The sequence below is a fragment of the Mustela lutreola genome, chromosome 3 (assembly GCF_030435805.1).
Source record: "Mustela lutreola isolate mMusLut2 chromosome 3, mMusLut2.pri, whole genome shotgun sequence".
In the NCBI taxonomy this organism is placed as follows: Eukaryota; Metazoa; Chordata; class Mammalia; order Carnivora; family Mustelidae; genus Mustela; species Mustela lutreola.
This window is the reverse complement of record NC_081292.1, coordinates 207664095-207679536: the sequence shown is the minus strand read 5'-3', so window position 1 is coordinate 207679536 and position 15442 is coordinate 207664095. Positions and strand designations below refer to the sequence as shown.

The 15442-nt window shown below is 41.6% G+C and overlaps 1 protein-coding gene across 3 annotated transcripts in view; it reads left to right on the top strand.

The window, feature by feature from the left end:
- The first annotated feature begins 4654 nt into the window (after nt 1-4654).
- The window catches only part of GLS (glutaminase), a 79542-nt gene continuing 68754 nt past the window's right edge, over nt 4655-15442 (top strand). For 2 of the 3 annotated variants that reach the window (XM_059168565.1, XM_059168567.1), the window contains exon 1: nt 4655-5305. In XM_059168565.1, the coding sequence (XP_059024548.1) occupies nt 4896-5305 (410 nt within the window). In that variant the 5' untranslated portion in view covers nt 4655-4895. The remainder of the gene's footprint in view (nt 5306-15442) is intronic. The other variant, XM_059168564.1, reaches the window with a different exon arrangement.

Genomic DNA, 15442 nt, shown 5'->3' with positions numbered 1-15442 from the left:
AAATTATTCCCAAAGATTTTTAAGAGCTTTGTGGTGTCTTGGATCCATAAACATATCTCTTTTAGGTATTTGTCCAAAGGCTCAAGAGAATAGAAAGCAAGGAGAGTGAGTTTTTGCCAATTCCACTGTATTAGTTGAGTGAATTTATTAGCTTATAACTTTCATAGCCACAAAATTTAGCAATTGACACCTGTCCCAGTAGGAATGTTACAAAGATAAATAGCTTAACTCCAAAGAAAGGAAGGATATTTCTTTATCCATATTTTATTAATAAAAGAATTCCTTCCATATTTATGTTTGAGATAGCCAAGAACCAAATAATTTTTTTAAGGTTTTCAGTTAAACATTAGTCACTCGTAACTTTCATAAAGCCTAATATGGTTTCAAGGATATTGTCTGTTGGTTGCACTCTTTAAGTATGTTTACAGAGTAGCTGTATTACTTACTAGTTGTATCAGCCATCATTGATTAGGCAAAGTTTGATAAAGTTTAAAAGGAATCATTAAAAAGTGAACATTGGATTATAATATTATATTATGTATATGTATATATACATATACATATGTATAATATTGTTAGAGAAAAGAAACAGCTTTCAATATTATAATAAAGCTTTTCTTTAATTATCTTTTAGAGTTCTCAAATATTTTTTATAATCCATATTCTCATGGTGGCCAACTCATCTTAATTCAAGTTGGATGATACATCAGTTAACCTAAGTTATTCTTTGGTAATAATCCCTAAATGGAAATTACTTACAGGAAGTTTTCTTCTCTTCATGTTATTTGTCATCTTCAACTTCGTTTCATCCTTCTGGGACCCAGGTGAAGGGGCATCCACTCTTTGGGACATGCCATTCTTGTCATACAAAGGAAAGAGAGTTGTTAGAACTGAGTACTATTAAAATTCCTGGTCAATGTGGCACGCATCACTTTCTTTCATATTTCATTGAACAAAAATTAAGGCAAAATGCCAAGCCTTTCCTTCAAGAAGGTGAAGAGGTAAAGTCTTCCCACTGGAAGGGACATAAAATATTTGGGAATAGTAATTTGATTTACCATAGAGGCTATTTTCATTCTCAAGAAGGTATCCTTTTGAGTGACTTTTGGAATATTTATAAAATCCTCCCCCCTTTTTAAGGTTTTTGCTTATTATACAAGCAAGACTTTTTTATCTTTGAGATGGAGATGGGGTTTAGTCCAACTTAGTATTTCCTATTATACTACAAAAAATAAAAATTAAAATTACTTTGAAAAATCAATAAATATCTAGGGAACACGTGAATAGAATTGTGATCTAGGTATAACCAATATTAACTTTATAAACCGAACTAATTGAAATCTTCACTCTATCCCTCCAAATGAAGGAAAATAACTCATTACCACCCGATTCCTGTTCCAGCCATCAGGAGACCCACAAAAAAATTTCATGTAGTTAGTATTTTGGATGAGACCATTCAAGTAGTTTCTTCAAACCCGATGAAAATCTTATTTTTGTGTGATGTCACAAGAAAGAGATGTTTCATTTACATAGGTAGCAAATAATAGATTTTTAGACTTAATTATATATGAAACATACATTTTCTTTTTAATCTAGCATTTCTTCCTGTAGTACTTTTTAAAAGTTATTTGTAAATAGTTGGTACCTTGGGCACTGAGCCTAGCTTTGCTTAATCTTACTGTCTTTAGAGCAGTCTATTTCTATTTTAAGATACTTTGGTAATTATTGGTTTGTTTTCTAAAAATGGAGTAAATGATCTCATTTTGTGGAGCTAACTTCTTCTTAAATGATATTTTATGACTAGATGGTTTAAAACAACTTTATCTAGCTTTTGATTAGACAACAGATGTTATCTAATCAAAACAGATTAGACAACATCTAATGTTTCGACATTAGATGTGACAACAGATGTGACAACGAAATCACACTGCACAAACAAAATTTATTCACTCATGGAATATTTATAGCTAGCATTTATAAAAAGCTACTGGTATTGTTCCAAATGGTTTATATATATTGATTCACTTAGTTCTCACAACCTTGTGAGATAAGGTGTTAATATTATCACTGTTGTATAGATGAAGGATCTAATACCTACTTTAATACAGACGTAAGTTCAGCTTTTGAATAATAAGCATGTTTGACAAGGTTTATCAGCAAGACTAGGAAGTTGGCCAATTAATGCAGGAAATAGAACAGAAGAAAGGGAAGTAGTAGCAGAAGCTGTTTAGAGGTTTCCTGAATCCTACTCTATTCTCTTAATAGAAGAATTGCAAACAAACAAACAAACAAAAAACATAGTCAATTCTTTTAAGCTGTTAGGCAAATTATTTTCTACTTAGCTTTAGGTCAACAAATAATCTTTTAGTTCTTGTGAAAGGCAAAATCTGGAACTTATGCATAGCTTACATTATGATCTTGAAACATTAGCTTTTTTTTTTAATCTTCAAAGGGAACACAGGAACTCAGGAATTGTTCTTCTAGTTAGAACACAGACAAAGTGCATAAATTCCAACTTTTCCTTTGGATCGTTCATTACCTTCTCAATAGCTATGGGACCACAGCCTACTGTGGGATGGCTGCACTTACCTAGGAGCGAAGAGAAGTCTATGAGTAGGTCTGACAATCCAGCCACCTGTTAATCTGGAGACCCATTTTCTCTTTTGTAGATATGTTGGTGGACTATCGTATGTGTATAAAATGTTTTTACAGGGATAGATTTTGTTTTATATGTTGATGTTATTTATTAGGCAAAGAATTAATCTAATGGAAATAGTAATTAACTCCAATTCATGGTTACCCGGTTGTCTTTGATTTAAAAAAATTATAAGATAAAGGAATCAAACGAGAGTATGAATGAGTCACATTTTTAATTTTATTTATTATAGTTTTAATTTGCTGTCTATAACTTTCTCACGGTTTTCGCAAAGCAATTAAATTTCATGACTCTTTAGTTCTTTTAAATGTTAGGAGTAACATGTGTCCATTTTTATGAACTCATCCCTGAAAGTAGAAACTCTAGACAACAATCCATTATTAGGTTTATTTTCCACATTTGTTAAGTATACTTCAAAGTATTTAAACCTTTTAACATTAGAATTTTCATAGGAAAATTAGAGAAACTAAGAGAAGAACCAGGAGGAAAATAAGAATTGGATTTGTCAATAGCTTGGATGCGGGACACAGTCAAAACTGATAACCAGTCACACCTAAGAGGTCATACAGTATTCAGGTTTGTGCCATGGGTAAGTCAGACTGGTAAGGTTAGGCAGGGCTGGTATTTGCTACCTTTCTTCCCAAAGTTGACGTTCTTTTTCCTGAATGTATTATTATTATTTTGACTCTTCAAATTTTAGTGACGGGTAACCTTAAGCTGTAATAAAAGCCCTATAAATAATTTGCCAGTGTTTTAACTTTTTTTTTAAGGCACTTAAGTGATTGACACATGATAGCTTTTTCTAGGTTCTTCCAGTTAAAGAGCAGCCAGAAAAAATTTAAATATGGCAAGACTCTGACATGTCAAAGGTCACATAACCTTTAGGTACAGCAGATTTTCTATTAATCTAGTGCTTCATTTTAAGGTTCATTAGATGACTCAACCTGGTGATCCGTTAATGATGTCCCTGACAAACACACCCTTCCTGTGTCTTAAAGATCACAGCACTGACCTTCGTGGGTCTACGCACTGCCAGGGCATAGGTGGGCTCGGAGAAACCCCGCGCTTTACCCCATCCTTGGCTCTTTCCCCACAGTCCAAAAGGATAACCGGGTGGAGGGACGCGAAGCCGAAGCGATTCGAGGGGCCCGGACTCGGGGGCTCGTATTTTAAAATGATGCAGAAAAGCGAAGAGTATCCACAATTTTGCTTTCCAGCAAAGTAATGTTCGGGGAATCCCTGCTGTCCAGAAACATCTGGGGGGCAGCAGCATACACTAAAACCTAATGGTTTCCGAGGCCAGCCGTCCCCCGGCGTCCTCCGCCCGCGCCCGCGCCGCCCCCAGCCGCTAAGCCGCAGAGCTGAAAGGCTTTTGCTCATTTTTTCCAAAACACTCCGCATCTGGGCGGTGGCCAACCGTGGAAAGTTTCACGTAAATGTAACATTGGGAGGGAGACGACGTTCGTCTGGGGCTGCCTTCCCTGGACCGCGGCCACCCGAGGTGTCGCCTCACGCCCTGTCCGGACGGCCGGGCCGACGCGAGCCTGGACCGGCCCCGCTCCCGCGGCCCAGACGCCCCCCGCGGCCCACCCGGCCGGCTGCCGGCCCCTCGGCCTGCCCGTCGGTCTCCACCGCGGCTTCGAAGCCCCCGAGTCCGGGAGCCAATCCGCTTCGTAAACGCCGCGACCCCCGGCTCCCCGGGTCCCCACGAGCGCAGCCCCGCGGCGGGAAAGCGCGAGGAAGGGACCGGCCTGGAGCCCCCCCGCCCCGCCCCGGCTCCCACGCCTCGCCTCGCACGTCAGCCCGGGTCCCCTCCCCAGCCACCCTCCGCCCGCGCTCCCTCCCCCGCGCCGACTCCGCGCGCACCCGGCGCCGAGAGGAATTTGACTGCTCCAGGCACCAATCAGGAGAGAGGTCGAGGGGACGAGCCAATCGGAGCGGGGAGAGGGGGCAGGACGCCAGTGTGCTCCCGCCCCCACGAGGCTGAGCGCGGAATGTCTCCGGCCCTCCCCTGCGCCTCAGCCTCAGTGCGGAGCCCTCGGCCGCGGAGGAGGAGCAGCAGCCCGCAGCCGCCGAGGAGCCGCAGAAGCTGCGAGAGCCGGAACCGAAACCACACCCACGTCGCCGCTCCCGTCCTCTGTCGCCCTCTCGGCGTCCCACCCAGGCCGCGTTCCGGAGGACGACGGCCGCCCACTGCCCGAGCATCCTCCCTGCGAGCGGTGCTGACTGAGCCGGCGGCATGATGCGCCTGCGGGGCTCGGCGATGCTGCGCGACCTGCTCCTGCGGCCTCCCGCCGCCTCCTGCGCGGCTCTGAGGCGGGCGCAGCCCCTCGCCACGCAGTGCCGGCGTCCCCGAGGCGGGGGACAGGCGACCGCCGGCCCAGCGGCCGCCGCGCGCCTGCACCCGTGGTGGGGCGGGGGCGGCCGGCCGGCGGGGCCCCTCGCGCGGGGACTGTCTAGCTCCCCGTCGGAGATCCTGCAGGAGCTGGGCAAGGGGGGCCCGCAGCCGCCGTCGCCGCAGCAGCCGCAGCCGCAGCCCGGGGCGGCGCCGCCCGCGGCCCCGTCGGCTCCCGGCCCCAAGGACGGCCCCGGGGAGACGGACGCGTTCGGCAACAGTGAGGGCAAGGAGCTGGTGGCCTCGGGCGAAAAGTGAGTGTCTGCGCCGGGCGGGGGCGGCCTCCCCCTGCGCGGGGCCCGGGAGGGGCGGTGGGGCGGGAGGGGAGCGGAGGTTCGAGAAAGAGAAAGAAAGAGCTGCCGGCGGCCTGCGCAGGCTGCGCCATGTGATTCGGTCCGGCCCCGCCCGCGCCTTCCCTGCCGGCGCCCCTCCGCGAGGCCCCCACTTCCCTTCCCCGCCCCCGGCGCGGGCCGCCCGGGAGGAGCCGCGCGGGGGCCGCGGAGGGGGGGGCTGGTCCCCTCCTCGTCCGCCCCCCCCGCTCCCCCCCCCGCCCGGTCCCGCGGCCGCCTGTGCGCGCCGCGTGCGCCGCTCCCCGGCCCGCGGCTGCAGCACCTGGCGCCGGCCCAGCTCTCGTGGGTGATGCCCGCGATCCGCTCGGCCGAGTGACACTCGGGAGGCGGTGTGAGCCCGCCCGCGGCCTTCGCGGCTCCTGACTCGTCGCTCCCCGGCCCGGGTTCCTTCCCCGCGCCGCCCCCGTCGCTCGCTGCCGCGGGCTCCGTAGCAGCCCCGCGTGGCAGAGCGTTCGTAACCTTTCGGGAGCGGCGCCTCCCGCCGCGCCGCGCGGCCCTCGGGGCGCCGGAAATCGTGTTTTCGCAGCGAGGGGAGGAGAGCCGTGGGGCCGAGACGGGGCGCGCCGGAGGACACTACCTGTTTGCCCGGGGACCAGCCTCGGCCTGTGCGGTGGCTCTCGTGAGTGGGTGAATTTTAAAAAATAAAGATCCGAATAGCCAAGATGAAGCGTGACTTGGTAAAACACTGGACAATCCGAGCCGCGTGGCCTGCGCGGCTGAGCGGTCGACCGTTGTCATCTGTGCCGCACGGCAGTTCCCACCCGAACGCAGTGGCTTTTCCTACGCAGTGAGGGAAGCAGTTCCTTGGGTCGTTCGTGTGACATGAATGGACCCAAACTTTGTTTTCCATGTGAGTGGAAATATATCTAGCTTTCTTCATACTTCCCTGCTGGCTGACGCGTCCTGCCGCCAGGCGACCTCTTCAGCCTCCCTGTGACTTAACGTTGCACGTTGTCTCCAGCCTCAGATCACCTTAAGGCAAACTGAAAGTGCCCTTTGATTTTTGTATTTTCAGTCTCAGGCTGGCCTAATGTTTCCTGTCATTGAAGTTGGCACCTTCCTCAAACATTTTCCCAGACTGAAAAATGTCACGTAAAAAACCAAACCCACACATTTATGGGGAAAATTTGTGGTATTCTGTGATCATGATTTTGTGCCACAAAGTAGCTGGAGGACCATAGACAGGTCATTTAGCATCTTAGATGATTTAAATCCCTTCAAGGTCCGGAAGGCTAGACTTCTGTTAAATTTTGACCTCATGTTTTTTAGGGAATAGCATGTGTGCTTAATCTCAGGTGGAACTCTCTGGTACCTTATCACCTGGTTTACGAGACTTGGCACTCGTTTCAATACCTGAGTCCGGAGTTACGGAATCGCAAAATGCAACTGCCAGCATTTAAAAGTTGTTCTTAAGGCTGTAGAAGAGAGCAGCTTTCTGTTGAAAATGTCTTCCAGTCTGTGTCTCTTCAGTGGCTTTAGTGTCACTTTTTTTTTTCCTTTTTGTTAGGTAGGAAATTGATCTTCTTTTGTGATTCACATGTTTCCCAGAATTTCTAGCTTCATTGTCTTCTGAATAAGAGATGATCTCTTAGCAATAACTTTCATACACTTTGGCTAATACTTACGACAGTGATGCATAAAAACTGTCGTGTACTATATCCTAATCACCAAAGAAAACCGATCTAGAGAGGGTATCCTTTAAGCATATTTGCTCAGATGCCCCGGGAGTTTGAATAACCAGTAAGATACTCTTGTTTACCTTAGTATAAAGAAGTTTATTTTTCTGCCACCAAAGTTAGTAGTAATAGCTAGACGGGCTCAGGAACAATCCAAGTATATGATAATCCTGAGAGCTCTCAGTCAAGGATTTAAAGAGTGAACCCCAGCTGCCTTTAATCTGTGTATAAAGTTGAAGAGCACTGGTCTCAAGATTGCCAAAAAATTTTTAAATCTTATGAAAGATTCAATTTCCTGAATGCTGTGGTTTCCAAAGGTAGCTTTCCTCCTTCGACTCCTTCAATTTTGCCTTTGTGTGATAAGCATTTCTGTCATTCTGGAGGTTAGCCTCCCGTTGATCCCGTTATCCTTTCTAATGCTCAGCTTCCAAAGCACAGTTCATCCTTCAGCCAGCCAGCCATCTGGAATGCCAGCACTCGGGACTCTGCCAGGTTTTATGGGGGATTATTAAAAGAAATAGCCATGTGAAAATTAAATGAGTTGACGTTTTGTAAAAGGCTTAGGACAATATTTGATATGTGTTAAATACTACATAAATCTTTATTAAACAAGAAATTGCTTCATTTATTTTAAAACATGACAAGGACATTGACCTTTGAATTTTAGGCTCACATATGAGAAATTTCTTTTGTTTTTTTAATTTCCAGAAAAAATTTCTCTTGAGAAATTATTGTACTTACATAAAACTACTTGATTTGCATTGTTTATCTTTTTAGCTTGTATACTCAGTAAGCTCAGAGTGAATTGAATAACCATACAACTTTAATTAATAAACACAGCTGAGCTATTTCTTGTACCTACTTTACTTGGTCTTACTATATTTTATTTACCGTATTATTTTCTGGAAAGAGGTGGGATATAAGCACATTAACCTACTTACATTTTTTTCTGTCAGATTCTTTGAACCAGTGTCATCCTAGGCTATGCCATCTCCTTCAACCAACTTCAGTCTGGTTTATTAGCTTAAGATTTAAGATTTACGTATCTTAGAGAAAATGTAATGATCTTCGCTCAGTTTTGACTGTAGTATACTAATTTTTGTTGCTCTCATGTCATCATTTTGAAAACCACTTGGCTTGGCTCTCTTCATTTTTTAAATTGTTCTCTTTGCTTTCCTGGCTCTGTTTTGGATTTGCTCACTGAGTAAACCCTGAGGTTAAAGCCTTTGCTTCTTTCCCACTTGTCTGTCTTCTCAACATGTGCCTTCTCTCAGCTTTGACTCTCATGGTAGTATTTCATCTCTTATCCAGACTCTTTTCTTTTTTTTTTTTTTTTAAATTTTTTTTTTTAAGATTTTATTTATTTATTTGAAAGACAGAGATCGCAAGTAGGCAGAGAGACAGGCAGAGGGAGAGAGAGGGAAGCAGGCTCCCTGCTGAGCAGAGAGCCTGATGCGGGACTCGATCCCAGGACCCTGGGATCATGACCTGAGCCGAAGGCAGAGGCTTTAACCCACTGAGCCACCCAGGCGCCCTCCAGACTCTTTTCTTACATTTATCTCCACATGTTGATGATCCAAATTTAAATTCTGTGCCCCCATATTCATTCTTCTGTCCCATTTCAATCTATTTTGCATACTGTTCTGAGATTAATTATAGGGTTTTAATTTCAAACTACCACTCTCCTTCCAGACTGGAGTGAGCATTCTATCAAAATCGCAAACCATGCTGTCACATGCAATATTCTGGATCGACCTTAATACCAAATGCTTGCCCATCATGGACATTTTATCATACTGTTCTCCATGCTTCATGTCTGTAAAGCTCAGAAGTGGGTATCCTATCTTAGTAAAGAGTAAAGAGTGACAAAGGGCTAGCAGGGTGGAATGAGGGACGTTTTTGTTACCTTCTGTTTGGACATTTTATTGTTTAATTAGAAAGGAAAAAGATATAACAAAAGGACTAGGCTGGGAAAATATCAGCACATGTATGTTCTTTAGTAAGCAGGTAATTCATTCAGGGTGTAATACTGACGATACAGGAAACAGTATTCCATCAAAACGATGAGCTCATTTTTACCCTATCAGATGGGCAGATGTTAAGTTAAATCAAGTGATGTAGATGGTGAGGGGAATAGGAACTCTTACATTGCTAGTGGAAGTATAAATTAGTTCAGCTATTTTGGAGGGTGGTTTGGTAATATCTGTCAAAAACTGCATACCCATGATGCAGTTGTAATTGAATGTTTGCTCATCTGCATGAAGTCATGGCCTTTAAAAATGTATCTTAAATATGCGGAGTTAAAAATATATTAAGGGGCAGTTGGGTGACTGGGTTGTGTGTCTGTCTTCGGCTCAGGTCATGATCTTGGGATCCTGGGATCAAGGCTCCCATGGCCTCTCTTCCCCCACAGCACCCTAGCTTCAGATTGTGTGACTTATTTTGGTAGTTAATATTTATTAAATGGAAAGTGAGGGTCAAAGTATCATTGAATCATATGCTGTAAGAATGAAATCTCCGAGTAAGATTAAATGCCTAGGCATTTCAGCAAACATTGAATTGGGTCTATACACGGTACTGATAATGAAGTTGAGACAGTATTTGCCAGATCTAGATCGTTTCAAAGTGAAAGAACCTCTCTGAAATAGGTGACAAATTCTGTCATCCTTTAATAATGTGTTTGCTTTTCATTTGTAAAAGTGAACATATATATAATTCATTAAAATTGAGATTGAAATTATATTTAATTGGGAGCTTTCAGTGAACCCCTCTGATTTTATTTGTGGTTTCCTCTATTAAATTTTTTTTTTAAATTACAGTTATCAGTGAGTTTTAGTTTACTTTTAATGGCCAGTTGTAACATATATTATAACATTATTTGCTGTCTAATGTTTATATTAAAACACATACATCTATTTAGTCATGAATGTATCTGTGGTGATCTGTAATTAACAAATTACATACTGCTTATTAATCTTTAGATGAAGTTCACTGAAAGAGCATGAGTTAGATCTTGAGCTTTAGCGTCTTTGAGTTTTAGCCTCTTTTCAGGCTTTACTGTTTACAAAGTCTGCCTACTCAAAATCAACTAACTCAGGAAATGACTACCAAATTGAATTCAGGTTTTTTTTGAAGCAGTAGGTAGGGAAAAGTAACAGGTAGGAGGGGTACTATTTTAATCTGAAGAAGCTAAATGTCATTTTGAAGAGAACTTTGTTGAATACATTTGTGGGTTTGAGTTTCAAAAAGTTACTTGAAATAAGCAAAAAGATATATTATTTCCTTGTGATTATGAAGTGAAGAAAAACTGAAAGTCTGATTGTAGGTTTTGCATTCTTTGAGGAGCTCGGTCTTTAAATCCTGTATAAATCAAGGAGTTGCCTGTTGGCCTTTTCACCTTTTAAGTCATTTGCTAGTAAGAGGAATGCTTAAGGAAGCTGAGTGAACAGATATATTTGTAAAAATAGTTATTAATTGTTGATATCTCTAAGTGAGTTAAATAGCTTTTAGGTAGACACTAAGATTTTATCCTTGGATCTGCTCAGGTGTAAAACTGCTTTGGTTATGAGACAGGGTGCATGCAATTAATTATTGTACTTGGTAATTTTTCTGGCCACCTACAATGTGGTATGAGTATGTTAATGTGTTGTCTTAGTTTCCTTTGGGAAGTATTCTCTGGTTGGTGTGTAACATTGCTTACTGAGTTCTAAAGAAATATTTGTAGCGAAAGCAATAATTTAACGTGGAACTATTTGATATTACATAATGGACAGTAAGTTGATAACTTTCAGGATTTGCATATATATTTTTGCCTCCTAATTTCCATTACAGACTTCTAAAGATTTTTTAACATTTATTTATTTTAGAGGGGAGGGGCAGAAGGAGGGGAAGATAGTCTCAAGCAGATTCTGCGCCGAGTGCGCATTCCAACGTGGCTCCTCATGGGGGGGCTCCATCTAATGACCTTGACATCAGGACCTGAGCAGAAACCAAGAGCTGAAACACTTAAAAGTGTGCACACAGGTGCCCCTAAAAAAGATTTCATTTATTCGAGAGAGAGAGAGCACGCGCGCACATAAGCTGGGGTGGAGCAGAGGGAGCGGGAGAAGCAGCCGCCCCGCTGAGCAGAGAGCCTGATGCTGGGCTTGATCCCAGCACCCTGGGATCATGACCTGAGCCAAAGACATATACTTAACCAACTGAGCCACCCATGTGCCCCTAAAAAAGATGTTTAAATTGTTACTTTCATGAGGGTATTCTGAGTGACATGGGCACCAAAGATTCTTGGTGAGAGTTCTTAGGAATGCAGACTTTTTAAGAACAGTTCTTAAACTATGAAACTTTAAATATATTCATACATTTTTAGGCACCTAGGCTGAGTTGTAGAAAGATTTATTCACTAATACTTCTGGCACAGTATTATGCATACTAGAGAAGAATGGAGAAAAACTTATGTTTAACATTAGTGGAATGGTTAAGTAAATGATGCTACATCCATATGAAAGTTTCTTATTCAGTCATTTAAGATGTGTACACATACTTTGGGGGGAGGGGTATAAGACAATGGTAAGCCTGAAGTTAAAATACAAAATTTACTGTGCAGTATGCTCTTAAGTGATCCTTACGCTTAAAAAAAAAAAAAAGAAAGAAAGAAAGAAAAGAAAGCTTAGAAAACGTGTCTGAGGAGAATAAACTGAAATGATATCAGCAGTTGTAGTTTGTGAAAATGGGCATTGTTTTTCCTGCCTCTCTAGAGTTACTAAGATTTCTCATTATGATTATAGTTAGCCCTTGAATAATGTAGAGATTAGGGGTGCCAGCCTCCCCTCACAGTCAAAAATCTCCTGACTTCCCCAAAAATGTTACTACTAATAGCCTACTGTTGACTGGAAGCCTTACTAATAACATGAACAGTCAATTAATATATCATGTGCTATATTCTTATAATAAAGTAAGCAAGAGAAAAGAATGTTATTAAAATCATAAGGAAAAGAAAATGCATTTGCAGTACTGTACTGTATTTATTGGAAAAATCTATATATAAGTGGACCCACGTAGCTCAAGCCCATGTTGTTCAAAGGTCAACTACATCTATAACTTCTATAACTAGAAGAACCACATCTGTTAAATTTTAAAATTGTAAATCTCTACTTTGCTGTCTTAGTCTGCTAACCTAATATCCTGTTTCTGGTACATATAACAGGAAGTACCTACATTACATTAAAAAGTTAAAAAACATTGTGAGTCTTTGTACAGCTTTGTACAGCTCTTATCAGCATTATCCAATTGTGTTCACTATTTGCAAACATCAAGCTTTTTTATTCCTAAACTATTCTCGGTGTAGGTCTCCTTAGAAAATGTTGAATGTTTTTTGCTACAGTAAAAAGTTATAACGAATAAAGTTTAATATTTCTTGTTCCAACTTAGAGTTTACCATAAGGGAGCATTGCTGTAGTGATGCTCTCAGGCACGTGTTGGCAAACTTTTTCTCAGAAGGGCCAAGTAGTATGTACTTTTGGCTTTGCATGCTATCTGGTCTATGTTAATACTATTCAAATTAGCGGTTATTAGCAAAGCTGTCAAGGACATCAAGTAAATGAATAGGCATGACTGTCTTGCAGTAAAACTTTATGTACAAAAACAGGGGGCGCTGCTATAGTTTGCTGCTGGTGGCTCCAACATTAAACTGTATTTAGTTGTGTAACGTATATTCTCATATTCTGACTTGTACTTTGAATGATTTGTTCCTTTGTGGATTTTTGTATCCTCAGTTGCTGTATCTTGTTCCTATTCTTCATGTCTCCACTTGCCTATTTTCCTCTTACTCTCACCTTCCATGCCTAATTTGCTTTAACTATTAAAAAAAAATTCTAGTAAAATACACGTAACGTAAAAATCTTTTATCTTAACCATTTTTAAGTTTATAGTTCAGTGACATAAGTGCTTTTTAAAAAGCATTCAAATAATTAGACTTTTTGTATAAAATGTGTGAATATAGATGCTGTGTGTGTATCTTCTGAGTGAGTAAAGCTTATAGTCTTTAGTGTAGGAATTTAGGAGGACATCTATTTTAGCTGCTTAAAAACTGATAATTAGAATTGGAAGTGACTTTAAAAACCTTTAACTCCACCTCATTTTACATATTTTCTAAGTTGGCCACATAAAATAAAATAGCCTAACTAAATGACTAAAGTTCCTGCAGTATTAGGACTTAATTTGTTTTTTTCATCTGCTAGTAGATTAATAAAATACTGTACTGAATTGATTACTTTTTTAGGTACAGGATTGGAAGAGACCTTAAAAACCCATATCCTGGTGCACCTGGGTGGCTCAGTCATTTAAGCATCTGCCTTTGGCTAACTGGGGTCATAATCCCAGGGTTCTGAGATCCCTCTTAAGTGGGGAGCCTTTTTCTCCTTCTCCTTGTCCCTCCTTCCCCCCCAAATGAATAAATAAAAAATAAAATCTTAAAAAAATAAGAGAGAAAGAAAACAAACCATCTCCCCCAGCTGATGTTTTTTTCCTCTTTTATACTCTCTGAAAATTGTTACTTATCTCTGCTTGAATAGTTCCTTGACTGAAGTTAATTCCCTTAGAATATTTCACCTTCTATTTCAGAGCTGGGGTGTTTTTTTTTTTTGTTGTTTTTTTTTTTTTTTGGTATCTCTGAAGTCTGCCTTACATTAACTTCTATTTACATATTTTAATTATTTCAAAGACATCTTTCTAGAATGGTATTAAAGTGCTTTCAATAACAATTCACATAATATCTGTATTTTTACAACTGGAGTGATTTATTAAAGGATACTGAGGGAATAGGTGCTTGGAAGGAATAACAGTTGAGTATTAGGGACTTGACCTGCCCAGGTCCTGGTCCTCCTCTTAGAGACCAGCAGACTGCCCCCCGGGTTAGACTTCTAAAGTTGTACATGTGGACAAATTGCCATCAACTGTATGGAGAGCCTGGCCACTTCTCACATAAAGATTTATGGCTTTGGTGCTTCTCACTCTGGCATTCTCTTGGTAATTTTCAGAAAAGTCTAATCAGAACAACAGCCCTAATTTAATACAGTCTGATCCTCGCTTTGTACAGGATAGTTTTAACAAGGTTGAACAACAGTTTAGTTATCTAACATAGGTAATTCCCGTTAACATTTTGGTTAGAAATTCTTCAGTGTGTAAGGAGTCTTATCTTTCATTTTTCTGAGTGAGCTCCAGGTGTTCCTTCTAAAATGGAGAGCTAATAACTGAGCGTAGTTGGTGTGGTATACCGGGAAGTATCCAGGACTAGAAACCAAAGACCAGCTTTCCACGACTAATTCTGGTCCAGCCACTTAAGAACTGTGTGACATTAGACATGGTGCTGGGCTCTGAGATCAGTCTTTACCTGTAAACTTTACTTAGCACATAGGGTTTTAAGATAGTAGGAGATCATTTCTTAACAGTAAAGCCTTAAAATATGTAAGATTTTGTTTTTAAATTCCACCAATAATTAGCCTTGGGGCAAAATGATTTGGAGAATAAGCAGAATTTGTCACTTGTCAGACTGTCAGACTTAGGATATGTGGTCAGTCCCTCATCAGTTCAATACTTAACCCCATAGGTTTATTTAGTAAATTAATTTTTATTGAAGTATAATCGACATACCATATTGTATGGGTTCCATGTGTACAACATAGGGATTCCACATATTCATGAATTGGGAATTGATCACAGTAAGTCTAGTTACCATCTGTCACCATACAGAGTGGATACATTATTATTGAAGGTGTTCCCCATGCTATAAGTTACATCCTCATAGCTTATTTATTTTGTAACTGAAAGTTTGTACCTTTTGATCCCTTTCACCTATTTTGGCCCCCACTTCCCAACCCCTCTCCCCTCTGGGAACCACTACTCTTCTCCATGTCTGTGGGTCTCAACTGGTTTAATCTAATTTGCTGGTGTTGATGGACAACTATTACTATCAATCAGGTTACTTGAAATTCAGAATGATAGACTGATTTAAAAACAACTTCAGTTTCTTTTTAAAGATCATTGTTTTAAAATGATGACATAAGTAAAAATACCAAAGCATTCTTTTGTGTTCTCGCACGATGTGGGGTGTTGTGGGGCCCGATCCCAGGACCTTGGGATCATGACCCCAGCCGAAGGCAGATGACTAACGACTGAGCCACGCAGGTGCCCTGGACCTTTATTATTATTATTATTATTATTTTAAATCTAGTTGGGGAAAAAAGTTTCTAATTATCTGATAGGTTTACCATACTATACAGTGCATTTGAGGTACATGGAGTTGACCTCTACACACACACACACACACCCCAAAAAGAAGGTAATAAGCTAGTCTTGAAGGTTTATAGTT